The sequence below is a fragment of the Augochlora pura genome, chromosome 8 (assembly GCF_028453695.1).
Source record: "Augochlora pura isolate Apur16 chromosome 8, APUR_v2.2.1, whole genome shotgun sequence".
Classification (NCBI taxonomy): domain Eukaryota; kingdom Metazoa; phylum Arthropoda; class Insecta; order Hymenoptera; family Halictidae; genus Augochlora; species Augochlora pura.
The window spans coordinates 12582861-12598983 of NC_135779.1; the positions used below are offsets into that span (position 1 = coordinate 12582861).

Below are 16123 nucleotides of genomic sequence, written 5' to 3' on the forward strand. Positions count from 1 at the left end.
ATGTTCAAAATTTAATCTCCAGATATTTTGATAAAAAACCAATTGATTTTTATCGATCTGGCATTGACAATTTGCATGCTAGATGGCAAAAGGTTGTTGATAACGAGGGTGATTATATTATTGATTAAAAATAAAATCTTCCTAATTTATATGTTTCAATTTAATGTAGAAAAACGACATTACTTTCCGGTCCCCCTAATAAATGAAATCAAAGAACGAAATGAAACGATATTAATCAAAAGAAAATAGCAAATCATAGACTAAAGTAAATAGAAAAAAGTTATTGCTAACTAATACTTAAACATACCCTATTGTTTTTTTCTGTCAAGCGCGACATATAAATTGACGCTTGAAATAGAACACTATACAGAAAGAATAATGCGGCAAACATGTATGTGTGTCTTAATTCACTATTGAATGGTACACAAAAAGGTCCGCGAACTTTATTGCCATTTTGGCTCAACTTTTGGGTTGGAAAAATTCCAAATATCGAACTATCTCCCGCAGCGGAACAATGACAAAGAAATAGTGCTGTTAATGCATTAGTTTTAATAATAAACTATATCTCTTGAAATCCGTCATTTACACGATCAAAAATTTTAGTTTATCGATATGATAATTAAAGGTATTACATAAAGTTAATACATTGTTAAACTATTCCGAATTGTCCCGTTAACTGCGCTGCGAGCTAACTATCAGAGGGGAAATTTATTTTTGATATTCTGAACTGGATTGGAACCTGTCAGGCGAGATTTATGATATTGTACCCAGGAGTGTAAAAAATTATACGCCATTACCTTTAAAAAATGGTGCTGCCTCCGCCATTTCTGTACATATTGTAACGCTCGAACTGTTCTACGTATTTGTTTGATAGCTAACAGATCAATAAAATGTCGGAACCATCTGTGTTTACAACGTTGAAACAATTTTATTATCATAACGGAAGGTACAATATTGCTACATATTTTTACATTTTTCATATTCCAGTTTGTGTGTGTTGTTACGTTCAGCTCTTGTTAACAATTACTTTTCAAGCGAGCAATAACGAGTTTGTTTATTCCGATCGAAAAAGAAAGTTCAGACGATTTCAATTTTTAGTTAACATTAGAACTACCGAGCTCTGAGTATGATTATTGTATATTATTTGATAGCAATGCAAAATTTAGACCTTGTACGATATGAAAAACCTTTTACGATTTATATTGTAAAATACGCTTCAGTAAATACGTTTATTGAACAATTTCTATAAGAAATAATTCTATAATTTCAGTAATTGTGAAAGAAACAATCAGGAACCTGCATTTTTAATGGTTTGGTAGTTCCTGCGTTAACAATGTTAATTTGCAAAATGTTGAAAAGAAAAAATAGTAGTAGAAGTATTCATTATGAATATTTATAGTAACTGAAAACAGAAAAATTGAACATAGAATTTGAGTTATATAGGTAGCATTTGCAGATCTTGTGTTAGCAATATTAATTGTTTTAACCGTTGAGAAGAAGAAAGTTTAGTAAAGGTATTAATCATGATTGATATGTATAGTAACGATGGAATCGACTAACTTATCATCCTCAGAAGGAGGTCTGGATGAAGTACTGTGTTACTGATAATGTAGTATGTATGCAAGATACCTTGATTAAACGTCGGCTAGATATTTTCAAATGAGCTTCGAATTTGCCATGTAATTTATAAGAGTCCACAATCTTGATAGCACGCATACACCGCGCGAAGGAAAATTGTGATTTTGTATAATACTAATCGTTTGTGATGGCGCGGAATACTGGCTCATGCAAATACTCTGTAATTCTATATGCAGACCGCAGTAAGTTGATGCGTTACATGATGAATGCTTAAGCTTGCTAGGATAAATGTACAATTATTATAATTTGTGCCATTCGTATGTGTACCTAGTAGGATACTCCGAGATTAAGCTTTGATTAATGGAAAGTGAAAAACATCGTATACGAAATTAGTGTATACGGCAGTAGCACGGAAATACTAAATACAGATCTGTGTTACTTTATTAAAATAACAACATACAACAATTATTCAAATTACGCACCAACTTTTATCTCTTTATTTTCGAGGTACCACATAATTAAAAAGAATAGTTCTTACAGAAATTTTATTTCAATGTTTTGCAACGAAAAATGTGCAGTAAATTTTTTATTTCTTCGTTCGTTTGCTTTAAAATAGTAAATTGATAATCCTATTTGTTGTAGAAAATACTGTGATTGTTATTTTTTTGCATTCAATTCTATAAATCGTATTAAGCAATTATTTTATATTATTTATTCTATGTATCTTTTACATCTTCCTGTTTTCTCCTTTTTATTGTATTGATTATTATATTTGCTATTTTTTAGTCAATATTTAAATTAAAAATAATTATTAAATAGTTTTTATTATGTTACATCGTACCATGCAGAATTCACACCATAAACATAATACTCATAACACCAATTAAATAATATACATCATGAAAATTATATTTATGGTATGAATGTATTAATATAACTATATAACGAATAACACTAGCATATATAAACTCATTATTATCATTATACATTTTTATAACTGATGTCGTTTAATTAAAAAATAAAAGTAACATTTCATTTAATAATCGATATTTTAAATACTTACTGGAACATATATTACTTGTGTTTTAATATTTAGCTTGCACAAAATTATATGAATAAAATATAACTCATTCCCTGCGCTAAATTAATAAATTAATAAATTAAAATCCGGTGAATTCCTTTGATCTATAAAGATGTATCATTTAAATACCATACCACAAAAAGGTCCGTACCTTCAGCAGTATTCTCCGGCCGATGCGAAACGCGCGCTTCTTCAGAAATGTATTAAGATTAAAAAGAGCCCTTTCCAGGCCTGGACAGCACCGACCGCTAAAAAGAGGAATTCTTTCAATTCCGGCAAAGACTTTCCTTAATTTCTCCACGCTCTGCCACTTAGCAGAAATAGTCCCCCGGAATTTTCCGGCGTCGCTCGCATTCTCACGACGACGACGACGCAGCTCTTTGAATGCATTTAGACGAGCGTAAAAACGTCAGCGTTTCGCCGCTTAATCCGGATAATAAATGATCTTAAAAATATCCGTCACGTCACCCTTTTAACGGGGAAATGGGTGGTCGGGGCTGTGAAACGCGGGCGCAAAAGCGAACAACGGGACGAACGAACCCTGGGACCCCGATTTACTTTGCCGAGCGCGAAACGGTTCGTTTAGATATCAGCCGCAGGAATAATACAGATAAATGGTAAGCCATGCCGCGTTTTATTCCCTCGTTTCGCGGATGGAATTCCAATAATTATTGAATCTTTCTTTTCTGTGAACGCCGCGTAGTCGCGCGACTCGGAGCTGCGCGAATTAAAAAGAGGAGAAAACGAGATACGAGACAGTACGACACGTCGCAGTCTCCGCTAAATGGAGACAAACATGTAGCGATCATGGTTTTGAACGTGTGTTCTTCATACACGAGTATCTGTGTATATGTATACTGAATATTCACGTGTATAGATCTGCGTAATTTTTAATACACGTGTTTTGATCTCTGTAACTTTTTAATGCACGTATACCAAAATTTGTGTATCCAAAAACACGCGTAAAAGTGTATTTCGATGTAGAATGTAGGTCTATTATCTTGTATTCCATCTACTTACTTTTGTCATAAATACATAAATCCCGCAGTCCATTTATCATGAATGACAGATGGACGTCTTTAACACGTTGAGCACTGCGTCGCGTCGGTCACATATGGATGACATTAATGTAACTGGGTTTTGAAATTCATTTTTATGATATATTCGAACAAATTGAACGTTTCTAGGATTTTTATAATACGAAAGAATTAAACTATCTACTTTCGGTTACATTAATTTAAGTAACTTTGATATGGTGGATAATTTTTAAGGTTGATATTTGACACTTACACGTTAACTGTCATCCAATGATTCATTTAAAAGCTGAAACTTCGAGTACGCAACTTCTTGATATCCACGTTTACTGCTTCCTATTTTTTATTAAATGAAAAAGGAAAATCGAACATTAATTTCTACATAATTCGATTCTGTGTAATGAGTGCTGTAAAACTATATATGTTCAAAATTTTGTTTAAAAAATTACGAGTACTTAGTTTCACACTAAATGCTTCCCCTTAAGAGACTAAAATAATGTCCACATCTACTAAATTGACCTGCACCTAGACAATGTGCAGCAATGTAGCAACAAGTATAACCTTGAGACCAAACTAATCACCAAATGTTCCTCACATTACGTTAGCACAAACTTCAGCATTGACAAAACACTTCTACGTATCACTTATCGAAAAAGTATTGCAACCATTTTTCAACAAAAACCTGCTGATGGTTACTAAAGTATTCCCTTCATAGCTATTGAAAATCCTGAACGGCGCCAACAATCCAAACCGCAAACAGGATCAACTCTCGCACCCTGCGCTGCTAGCCAGCCCTTGTAACTCGTAGCTGAACGAAACTTTAAACAAACTTTTGGTTAATCAATTTCGTTATACTGTATTGGTGTCGGTAGATCGCGAGACTTTCGAGCTAACAAAGTCCGTCAGTGGTATTGTGTGACCGTCGGCACAATATATGCGAGCCGGATAGAGCACCCGACAGTGGCAGCAGCCAGCAGTTGTAACCAGCGAGAGCTTCTTTTAAGAGGCCGCCTGCTATTTAAGGTCTTAGCCTCCTTTGATTACTGGCGCGTACCTCGTTATCTTTGAGAAGGCAGGCCACGTCGTACTCATTATGCAACGTCGCTCTTCACTCTTCACCCGTCGCTGGCAACCGATGGGGCCAGGGGTAGGAAACGTTTCGGCACCAGCACAGCGAATTCGGTTTGTCGAGAGATCAGAGGGAGAAGAGAGAAACAGAGAAAAACAGAGACAGGCAGATTATAGAGAGAAAAAATGAGGGAATGAAAGAGAAAATAGAAGAGAGTGTGAGAGAAAGAAAGAGATGCGGACCAGGGAGAAAGAAATGGACAGTGATGAGAAATGTAAAGAGAGAGATGCATGAGAGAGAGAGAGAGAGATTGAAAATGAGAGGAGGAGAACGAGAAATCGAGAAATAGGAGAATTCAAAGAGAGGAAGAAAAAGAGAAAGAGAGAAAAAAAGATTAGACACAGAAAAATTGAGGGAAAGAAAAATTGATGGGTGAGTGTGGGAGAAAATATAAGAGAGACAGTAATAGGCAGAGAATAAAGGGAGAAAAGTTGAGAGAAACAGATATAGGGAAAGAGAGGTAAAATTTGAAAGAGAATACTAGAGAGAAAGAAAGAGAGACAGAGAGAGAGAGAGAGAGAGAGAGAGAGAAAGAGAGAGACAAGGCTCGAAAGCAAATTTCGATATCCGGAATCTTCTTTTTGCTCGGCTCTCTTTCGACGTACAAAGCTTTGTTTTATCACGCAGTGCAGAGAGCACGAAGGATGATGAACGCTCCGGTGTGACGAAGATTGAAAGCACCGAACAATTCCACTGGTGACATTGCTATTTTACAGCAGTTAAAAATAATAAGTTGCAGTACTTCGTGTTTTAAGGTGACCAATCAATTTGCGTCGTCTTTTTCCTCTCTTTCATTTGAGCTCACAATTAACCAAACCAGGTTCGCGCAGCTGTACGTATTTCGTGTGATTTTTAAGTACATTTTGCTCGGCGATATAGAGTCACGTAATTGGTACGTTATTTTTCGAGCGGGCTTATAGTCCGTTTTTGAGAGAACATACCTGAAGTCGTAATAGCTCTCCGGTACACTCGTATTACTGTATGCTTGCCACGGTAAAATGGGGTAGATAACTACTATGATTTTAGGTGTCTTGTATCAAAAAATAGAAAACTATATTTCAGGTACTACTACAAGGTGTTCTATGTAACTCAGTTCATATAAATGATTCCACTTTTTTCAATAATAAGAAGAAATTGTTGTGTAATTGTGTGTATTTAAATAGTTTTAAAAGAGAAATCAACTTCTGCATAAATGTCATCTTTTCAATGGTTACATTGTTTTCCATTTTGGAGATGTGTTCGTAGTAAATAAGAAAACAGAATGTTTTATTTTGATCTTATATACTGTACCCAAATGTTTTTGCTGTGATTGAAAAATTTTTTTCGTTCAATCTTGTTTATTGGGCAATATATTTGTTGAACGATGTTACGTACGACAGTACGGTCGATTCATTTTTAGCCGAAATAGTGGTGCACAAGTTCGGCTTTGATTTACTATACACCTGGCAAGACACTCTTCATTCAAAGAGCAATAAAACGCCAATAAAAGGTCATGCATCAAATTTTATGAGCTCGACGTAGGGAGAAACCTTCAATCTTTATATTCAACGCAATTTGTGCTACGAAGAAAATTTGCACACTTTGCAAAAGATTTTAAATATATAAAAAAAGTAATCTTCACGTTTGGTTCTTTTTTATTCTATAAATACATTTCTATAGACATGAAGCTTATGGAAATGATAATAGAAAGTACGTTGTATAAAATAAGCATATTACAAGTTGTAGTGAATTATTTTAAGATATTTCAACAGTGTAAATGTCTGCAATTTTTCATTTAATTTTAAAATATTTGGTAACCTCATAATTAAATTTTCTATCTTATTAACTTGTATTGAATGCAAAATAGTATTCGATAATAGCGAATATGATAATAATTTAAATTTAGTACTGCATGTATATTTTTATAAATATAATAAAACTTCTATTATACGAAGCTATATCATTTCTACTTTCATTTCTTTTTAAAGCGATACCTAAAGTAACATGTGCATAACTATTCTTGGTCTAGTTATTACCGCAGAAGTGCGTGTTTCACAGTGATTATAAAACTGATTTTATAACAGCCATGATCTCGAATTTCACTTTCTAGGAATGTTGTCTTCATAGTTATTACCATGCTAGAATGTACCTACTCTTTTCCTATTCACTTGTGTTATGGTTGCAAGAGTTACTAGGAAGATCTATGATAGAAATTTAGAGAAATTCTCTCAGGAAGAATGAAACGTAACTTTTATTATTGCGAGCATGCATGTATATGCAATACGAGCCAAAATAATTGCTGCCTTTTCGACAGGGTTCAATTACGCAGTTCCTCTTCTGAACCGACATTAATATGCAGATTTATACGGAAGCACACAAGTCACGGATGGTAATGAAAATGTATCCGTGCATGTACAAGTAAAAATTGTAATAGACAGTATGCATTTACGTATTCGTTGTTCTTTTTACTGTGCATATTATTTACAAAATAATAATAATAATAAATAAGAAGTAATAATGAATGTACTTTCAAAGTAAGAACACTGATAATTTTTTTCGTGGATGTTTCATTACATTCTGTAAGGTTATGTGTAAAGAAAGTGACGTGGTTTTTATAAGAATTGTATTTATTATACTTAAACTATTTTGAATAGAAAATAGGAGAATCGCATAGCCATTATTCTTAAATTATAAAGAAATATAGAATCTAACTTAATTAGTCTATTTACTTTTTTTTATAAATTACACGCCAATCACCATATTGAATTAGTAAATATTCACTATCCATTACTGGTTTCACTTGCAATTAGGTTATCCTTTATTTTCACTTTGTTTCCGTCGATTAATTTGTACAACCATGATGACAGATGTTTCTGTATTTCTGTTATAATCGAAAGAATAATATAATCGATAAACTAATTAAGAGTTATACTAATAAAAATGAATAATTACGTCGATAACGTTGTTTACTTCTACATTAAAGCAGAAAAATTTGGTATTTATAAACTTTCTCGTAACACGTTTTTATAAAAAGATTATAAGTAGACTATATATTTTGGATGTCGGATCATATCAAGTATCTTGTAACGCAAATTTTAATTAACTCGCCATCTCATTTAGCGAATGCGTGAAATTCCAAGTAAAAACAACTAGTTTTAAATTACTTATAATAATTCAAAAAGGCGCCTCGTACATGCTTACTTTTAAGAGATTTTACAAAATACTAAAACACGAAGCCATTACGGTTTCAAAATGTCGTATACACGTAACGGGCTCCAGAATTTACTTACGGCGAGAGATTAAGAACTTCCTGGCCATTTTGAATCTCGCACCATCGATGGCCCAGCTATGGAAACGCGGTCATCTTCTATAACCACTACTCTTGTCGAATATCTACTTTAGCGTGACCCGAAACCTAGAAGGTTGCTATCGGTTATTGGAGATTCAGAACAATCACGTTTTCAATATACATATTATCCAACGAATGTATAAAGAGAAAGTTAATAGAAGCATCTCGAGTCGACATCGATTTACAAATATCGCCTCTGTTCTGAACACCGAGATTCCCAAACTGAGAGCCAGCGGACACGTTGCTGTATAAACTGCACCCTATCCTTTCCATCCCGTTTTTAGGATTGTTGCTGTTGCCAATATCGAATTTTTGGTAGTTTCAATAATGTGAAATATTTTAAAGAGACGCGATATCAGAGATTAACGTTCTACCTTGCTTCGGAATTGACTGTTCGAAAAATTAGAAAGCAGCAAGCGCACCATACAATATTTGAGATTATAATGAAATATTCGATTCTGGCATATTCGCATGACATACTTCTTGTTTCGATCTGCATATTTACCTTCATCTGCTATTTTATTAAAATTATTTACTATCATTGTTTCATTCAGCTTATTTAGCTTCAATGCTATTTTATTGAGCTTATTTGAATAGATGTTCTTTCACGGTTTCCTCATTACTTACTTTATTACATAAGAACCGCAATAAGCAAACTTTTAATCGTATTTGTGAACAATGAAATACTCAACGCATTTTAAGACTGTTACTTAACCGTTCTTCCTTGTTACTGAATGATTTCGTAGAAATTCCGCATTCGGTTTCCTGTTAAATTACACTTCTACGTTTTACTTTAAATAAATGATTTGGAACGGACGTATACGTTTCTCCAACTAACGGATGAAGTAATTGTAAAAAATTAGCAAGAAACATGATAACTCGGAGCGCATGAAACGTCCCGGCCATTCGTAGACCGCAGCCTCGATACAGAGCCGATTCAATTGGAATATCCTTTCAAAGGCAACGTAAATGGCGGCGAATATAAATGACATTTATCCTTTGTTCGCGAGAGAAAATGATAGTCCGTCCACTGTGCATGCCCCCGCGAAAGTGACGAAACGAAATCGCGCGACTTATCCCATCACAGAGGGATCCCTGCGGTTCGCCAGGATTTCCGGTTTGCTCTGTCGCAGACGTCGTTAATGCTCGGGCACGCGATAAAGCCCGGAGGGATATTCCGTTGAAACCCTTCGCATTTTTTCCCTTGCGTTTTCTCTCGTCTCTTTCACGTCCCTCCTCTGCGGATCATCGTCGATTTCACCTGGCCCCATTCTACTCTATTACATTTCCCTCCTCCCTTAAATCGGGCTTTCTTATCACGTTCCGCCTCGCTCCGTGATCATCGAAAACTTTCGAGCTGCGTCTCGCCTCCGAGCTGTCATATCTTTGTTTGGAGAACGATTATCGATACACGTTCGAAAACCGGCTGCCGCTCCCGCCGATGAAATCGAATCCTATCGGCGACCGTGTTTAGACAGCGCAATTCGAAAATCTGTAAAGTTCTGCTGATTCGCTGTTTTCGAAACAATCGACGCGGTGATATTGCTTTTTGTGGCTCCGGCGGGATTTTGTATAATTTATTGTTTAACGAGCTAATACAACGGTGTTCATGAGAGGCGTGCGAAACCGGAACAATATGTTTGTAATATAAGAGCAGAAGGAACAAAATTTGTTATAATTATTATTTTTACAACCGTTTTACACTTAAGATATTTTAATGAAATTCGATTTTTTTATTACATTCTCAGTCTGATAAATTATGCTAGCCCTGAATAACAATTGCAATAATTAATATATTCATACAAAATAACTGTAAATAAGAATATTGTAACTGAGAGCTGTTATTGACTCATGTTTGATTAATATTTTGATTGAATTTGATTTTCTTAGTGGGATAAAATTATGGTAACTATTTGTGCATTCAATATAGCAATTATGTTATTAATCTTATTATTATTATTATTGATCACGTTATTATTACTTGAGTTACTGAATTGGCAAACTTATTTATCTTTCTATAATTATACACGATAAATAAAATTTTGTAGCATAAAGTTTAATACTGACACGAAAAAGTAAGCGATTAACAAAATACAATTGAATGTAATTTGCAGATGTATAAATTGAATAATTGTTTTTGTAATTTTTTATGTTTGTAATAAACGTAATACAAATATGTGTAGAATATCTTTAAATGCTCCTCGAAATATATTTTTCCGAAATCAAGCATTAAAAAGCGATAGTGCAGTCCAACAAATATATTATCACAATATATTAAATTAAACTTCAAATTCTTCAAACTCGCATTAAATTAAATTAAATTTCAAAATTTTCTATTTGCAATTATTATAACTGATTCACGCTCGAAATATGGTACTTCATTACTTTTCTATGCGATTATTTTGAATTTTAATATAATTTTGTTTTTCAAGGTATTTGTAATAAAAACGTTGCTATTATTGTTTCAACTTTCGAGAGAAACTCGTAATCCGTACTCTCCCGGCAGCATTGCAATCAGAAGATGGACTGACACGTTGGTACTGACGCGTCCGTGCGGTGGCTCACTTTTCAAATGTGCGCTATTCACGATTGGAACCAACGTTGCCAACCAGAGATTTTAATTGGTCAGCTGACAATTAAAAAATTCAGAATAGGGAGTGGCGGATCGAGATCTGGTTCTATCTCCGTTGATGTTGTTAGAGTGATGCGGCATATATCTAACGTCTTTTTAATTGATCAGCTGACCAATTGAAATTTCTGGTTGGTGACTTAAATATGATCGTGTTGCCCGTTATATCCCGTCAATATGTACTATATAATAGTGAATCTCACACTCTTCCCATGAAATTGTATGGAAATCTGATTGAAATTATCGAAATATCGCGATGTTTACTAAAACTATGTGTATTATTCACCCATTGCGTCTAAACGAGAGAGACAAAATGCATGCAAATGTTTATAATTTATATAAGTGAACGGGAGAGAGTGTACATACTGCCAACAAATTTTTCTAAACATTGTACAATGAAAATATTAATGAATTTTTATAAATAGGAAATATTTATGAGATACAGGTAGAAAAAGAGATAGAAGAAGATTATGCTTGCACGTTGAAAATAACCTGCCATAATATGAACAATAACGTCAATATGTTACTAGTATGTTTAGTGTCGAAAACCTGATAATTTCATTTAAGTTACTGTAACTATTTAATCATCTTAGTAACATTTTATAAAACTGATCTGGTTAATTAAAAACGCAAGAAATTTGAAAATTATTTCGAAATATGAATACCTAATTCTTGACGGAGCAAATCCTATTGTTAACTAGGACTAGAAGAGAAATAATTTGTTAAAAAAAAATGCATAAAAAGTGAAAAAAGAAAAAAATTTGCTGACGCCTACGAATAATGCTGAATAACTGGAAAACACGAACTCGAAAGCATAGGAGACTCTGCTTCGCTCTCCGTCTGTTATTTGTTCTGCTAAAAGAAGGCAGTGTCATCATTACACTGCGGGATATGTCCCAGTAATTGACATTTTCAGCCAGATGGAGATCGCCACCTGTATGTAGTTCTGGAACTCGAATAGCGTACGAGGTAAGAAGAGAATGGTCGATGAATTAAAAACAGCAACACTGTTTACGGAAAAGTATCGAAATATTAGGACGATATTTTGATTCTACTTTATATGGAAACGGTAGCGCAAACCTTCAGTTACTCACGGAATTATTCGCAAACGCCCTTTAAAGTGAAATTACACAAAGTGAATTTTTTCGTAATTTTAAAGCGATTAGTTTGCTAAATACCACGTAAAAACTTGTTCCTAAAAATTGCAATTCACTGCTTATTTTGCTGTAAAACGAAGAATACATGCAATAGATTACATCGCGGCATGTTCTTGCGAGATGCACTGAAATTATAATTTGATCTCACGAGCGCAAAGCCATTCGTAAACACGGCACCGTATAATGTTTATACATTCCAAAATACCAGCACGAGAGAGAAGTGGATTTCTCTGTTTGTAGAATAACGCTTTGGTATAATATTGAACCAACTAGATATTGGGACGCCTGTAGGCATCGCGTATCACGATTATAATTGGAAGATTTACTTTAGGCCCTCTTCCATTCGAATGTAGATGGGATTGCTGGTCACGTGCCAGGGTGAACCTTATTCGAGGTACGACAGAAAATATTCCAACTATAACGAGTTATTATTGAACGTATTCAATGATTAGACCGTGAATTTCATGCATTTGTGGAAGAAATTAATAGGTGTACAAGAAATAGTAAAAATATCGATAGAATTTAACAGAATTGTTACATTATTTATGACTTTTTGAAATCATTAAAGAAAGTGTATATTCTTATTTAACAATTGTTTTTTATAATAGATGTAGAAAATGTGTAATTTTCACAAAAATCCGCGGTCTATTAATTATTCTGGCAATTTCAAATAAACAGAAACCGTGATACTATGATACCTTCCAGTGATGACTAAGATGGAAAACTATAGTATATGGCTACTTTTACGATTATTTTTATGATTTCACATTCTGTTATTATTACGTGAATTCAAATTGTATCACTTGTGCTAACATCATGTTTATATTATAAATCATAGGAAAAGAATTAATTGTGATTACATTTCTAATATATTGTTCTGATTAGTTACTTCTAACTTTTTATTAAAATTAATGGCAGAATGCACTTCTTAATTTGAAAACATTTCTGACAAAAATTTTGAATTGTTAATTATAGGAGTTCAATAAATAAATTATTTATTGTAATTAATAAATAAAAATAAATTAATTATTGTTTATTTAAAAGATGTATAAATTATGTATAATTTAAAGAAATAAATGATAAATTGAACCTGTTTCAATAAATATTATGTAATTCAAATGATTTTAACGTTAACACGGCCTTATAGGCTCGTTCTATTTGCTAATAAAGATGTGCTACATACAAAAGAGTCCTGATTAGTACAGTTGATCCATGGAATTTGCTTTATTAGATTTTTTTAATAATTTATTCGACTAAATCCTAGTGTCTGCACACAATAAAGTGTGAGATCGCTTTATTGTAACACGGCATGCATATGAATCAATGAATTAGATCAAATCAAAAGAATGTGCCATGAAATGTAAGAGATAGTTGATTGTGAATGATCGTTTTGCTATATTACCAATCGTGCTTGGCGTACCATGTAAAAATTAATTAATACGATCTACAATTGTTTAATATTCATTAAATATAATTGTTTCATGTTTATTAAATATAATTGTTTTATATTTATTAAATATAATTTTTCTATATTTATTAAATATAAATATTTAATAGCAATTAAATATTTGTCGTCCCTAAAATAGACGTTCCTTACTTAAACTATTCCCTCAGATTTGAAAATGAAATTTTACGCCAATCAATACATCTTCCTAACGTTATTAGCGTTATTAGCGTCCCCAAAACGTAAAAATATTGCTTAAGCATTTGCAGTCGTACGATTAATCTTGTCAATCCTGATTCAATTATATAAGATACTGCAACTCCGTGAAATTCTTAAGGTTGCATCGCGGCAGTCCAAGCGTTAAATAAAATAACTGAAGCAAGATAAGCCCCACGGCGTTTCCCTCGAACATGCTACGACAAAGAAGCAGGATCGCGCTCGTTCCTCGCGAGAAGTAAAACTCCCCGCAGCAACGGTCTTAAATTCTTCACGAATCCGGGCCGACTCTCGAGATACCGAGGAGCTTAATACATCATAAACAACATTCCTTATCCCGTTTCGAGAGCATTCTTCGTCAGCGTAGCCGACCGTCGAATCCGAGAAGGCACGCAACCTTTACGCCGCAAATGAAACGGCTAATTCGCCGGTGGGAGTTCGAGTCCGCTTACCTGAATAAACAGAGACAAGTCGTCGCCTAACAGCATGTCCCTGCAGACGTCTTTGGCGGTGGTATCCAGAGTAAGATAGACGAGGCTGCTTTCAATTCCCGTGTGGATTCTGACCCAGCCGCTCCCGGTACCGACATCCACGCCGACTCCTGAATCCCACGAGGAATTAAAGGTCTCCTGGATCCTGGCTACCTTCGAGCATCCCGAATTCGACAAAGGGCTATCGATTTCGATGGAATCGCTGCTGAAACTGTCGATCTTCTTGTCGTCGAGCAGCTCCCCGACTGTAACCCCCTTCGCGTCCGGTTTTTCGCTATCGAATCTGCCAATGGTCTCGTCCAGATTCTCTAGAATCTCGTGCTGCAACGCTTCTTGATCGATCGCCTCTACCGCCGATCCACCGACAATATCCTGGGGCTGATCGATCCCATCTTGTGTTTCTCTTTCGAAAGGATGATCCTTTAGAACTGCTCCGTGATCGTGCTCGTTCGCCTCATCGATTTTCACTTCGTTAGGGCGATCGGTGTAGCTCTCCGGGTACAATCTCGAGCTCCCCAGACAATCGGCGTCGTCGTTGATCGGCCGGTCTACGTGCCCGGCCGGGAAATCGTGCACGTAAAAAACGGACCCGGTCTGCTTCGATCCTTTGCCCTCGTCCTTCGGTCGCGCGGAGAATTCAGCTCGCGTACCCGGTCTTCGAGCTTTATCGTCCTCGGGGCTGTGGAAACCGGGCTTCGCCGCCATGATAAAGTTCTCATTATCGCAGAGAACCCTGGACCTCGACAGCGTCTTCGATCGCTTCTTGTCCGCCGAGTCCGGCCGATCTTTACCGTTGTTGCCAGTCAGCTTCTCGCAGTGATCCTTGGAGAACGTGAACTTATTGATGTCCAGTTTCCTCTGCATCGGGCTGTCCTGGCTGCCGTCCACGCACTCCGTCCTAGGTCGGTTCTTGCGCTTCACCTCTGCGTAGAGTCGGTCCTCCTTTCTCTCTTTGGCCTCCGAGGTCTCCTTCGAGTGTGTCCGCTTCGACTTCTGCTGGAACCTCTCGTAGTTCGCTAGGATTTTCTGGTTCAATTCGTGGATCAGTTCCAGTCTCTTCGAGATCGAGTCGTTCGTCTTGTCCACCTTCTTCCTGCCCCATTTGCCGTTCGCCGCGTGGTCCTCGTCCTCGTTCTTCGTTGACTTAGGGGCTTTCGTTGATCCCGAGGATCGCCGCTGCTTCGACTTCCTCGATGCCGCCGAACCCTCGCTGGGTACTCCGATCTCGTACTTCGAATCGCTTTTAATCACGTTGCCCTCGTCAGCTTCGGTGACCAAGTCGACGTCGATCGACCAGGAGCCGCGACGCTTCTTGTCACAGTCCTGATGGAAACCCGACACGTTCATCAACTCGAGACTGGCGCGAACGTTTCTGCTCTCGCGACGGTCGCCCGCGATCTCCACGGTCGGCTGTTTCACGTCGAACTCGAGTTTCTTGCGATTCTCGCTGAACTCGATACCCTTTCTCGCGTCCGGTCGCACCGCCAGCCCCGGGCTCGATCCGCTGCTCAGGCTGATTCTTTCGTTCAATTCCCAATTGATCGTCGGCCGACCCTTTGTATCGGCCACGTTCCTGCTCACTATGGGACACAGACCGAGCTTCTGATTGAGATCTTGCCGGGGAATCGCTTGCCCAGCCGTGTTTGTCGAAGGCCGCGCCTTCAAACCCCTGGTCGAAGACAATCGACGAGATCTTCTCAGCTTGCCGGCCGTGTTGGACATGGCCTCGCCGGGGGATCCGCTCGCGATCACCATCCTGATTGCGGACCGTTCGTCAGATCTGCTGGACTTGCTTCTTTCGGCGGCTTAAGGACACCTTTTATGATCATTGTTTGCACACGGGTGTCCGTTTTATCGGCCGGCCGTGTTTAAAGGGCGTCGGAATCGAGGCTTTCGACGGCTTCATCCGACCGAGCGATGTTTGTTTCCTTCGGTTTTACCTGGAAGAGGAGGCTGGATTAGAGGGAAATTCGTTTTCGGTACTATTGTTTCGGTACTATTTGTACATTTCATTTAAATTAAATGTTGGAAATTGT

The 16123-nt window shown here is 36.5% G+C and overlaps 1 protein-coding gene across 1 annotated transcript in view; it reads right to left on the minus strand.

Moving 5' to 3' along the window:
- Phlpp (PH domain leucine-rich repeat protein phosphatase) overlaps positions 1–15900 on the minus strand; it is a 117441-nt gene extending 101541 nt beyond the window's left edge. The window contains 2 exon segments of the mRNA XM_078189022.1: positions 3999–4029; positions 13994–15900. Of these exon segments, the coding sequence (XP_078045148.1) occupies positions 3999–4029; positions 13994–15842 (1880 nt within the window). The 5' untranslated portion in view covers positions 15843–15900.
- Positions 15901–16123: the final 223 nt, after the last annotated feature.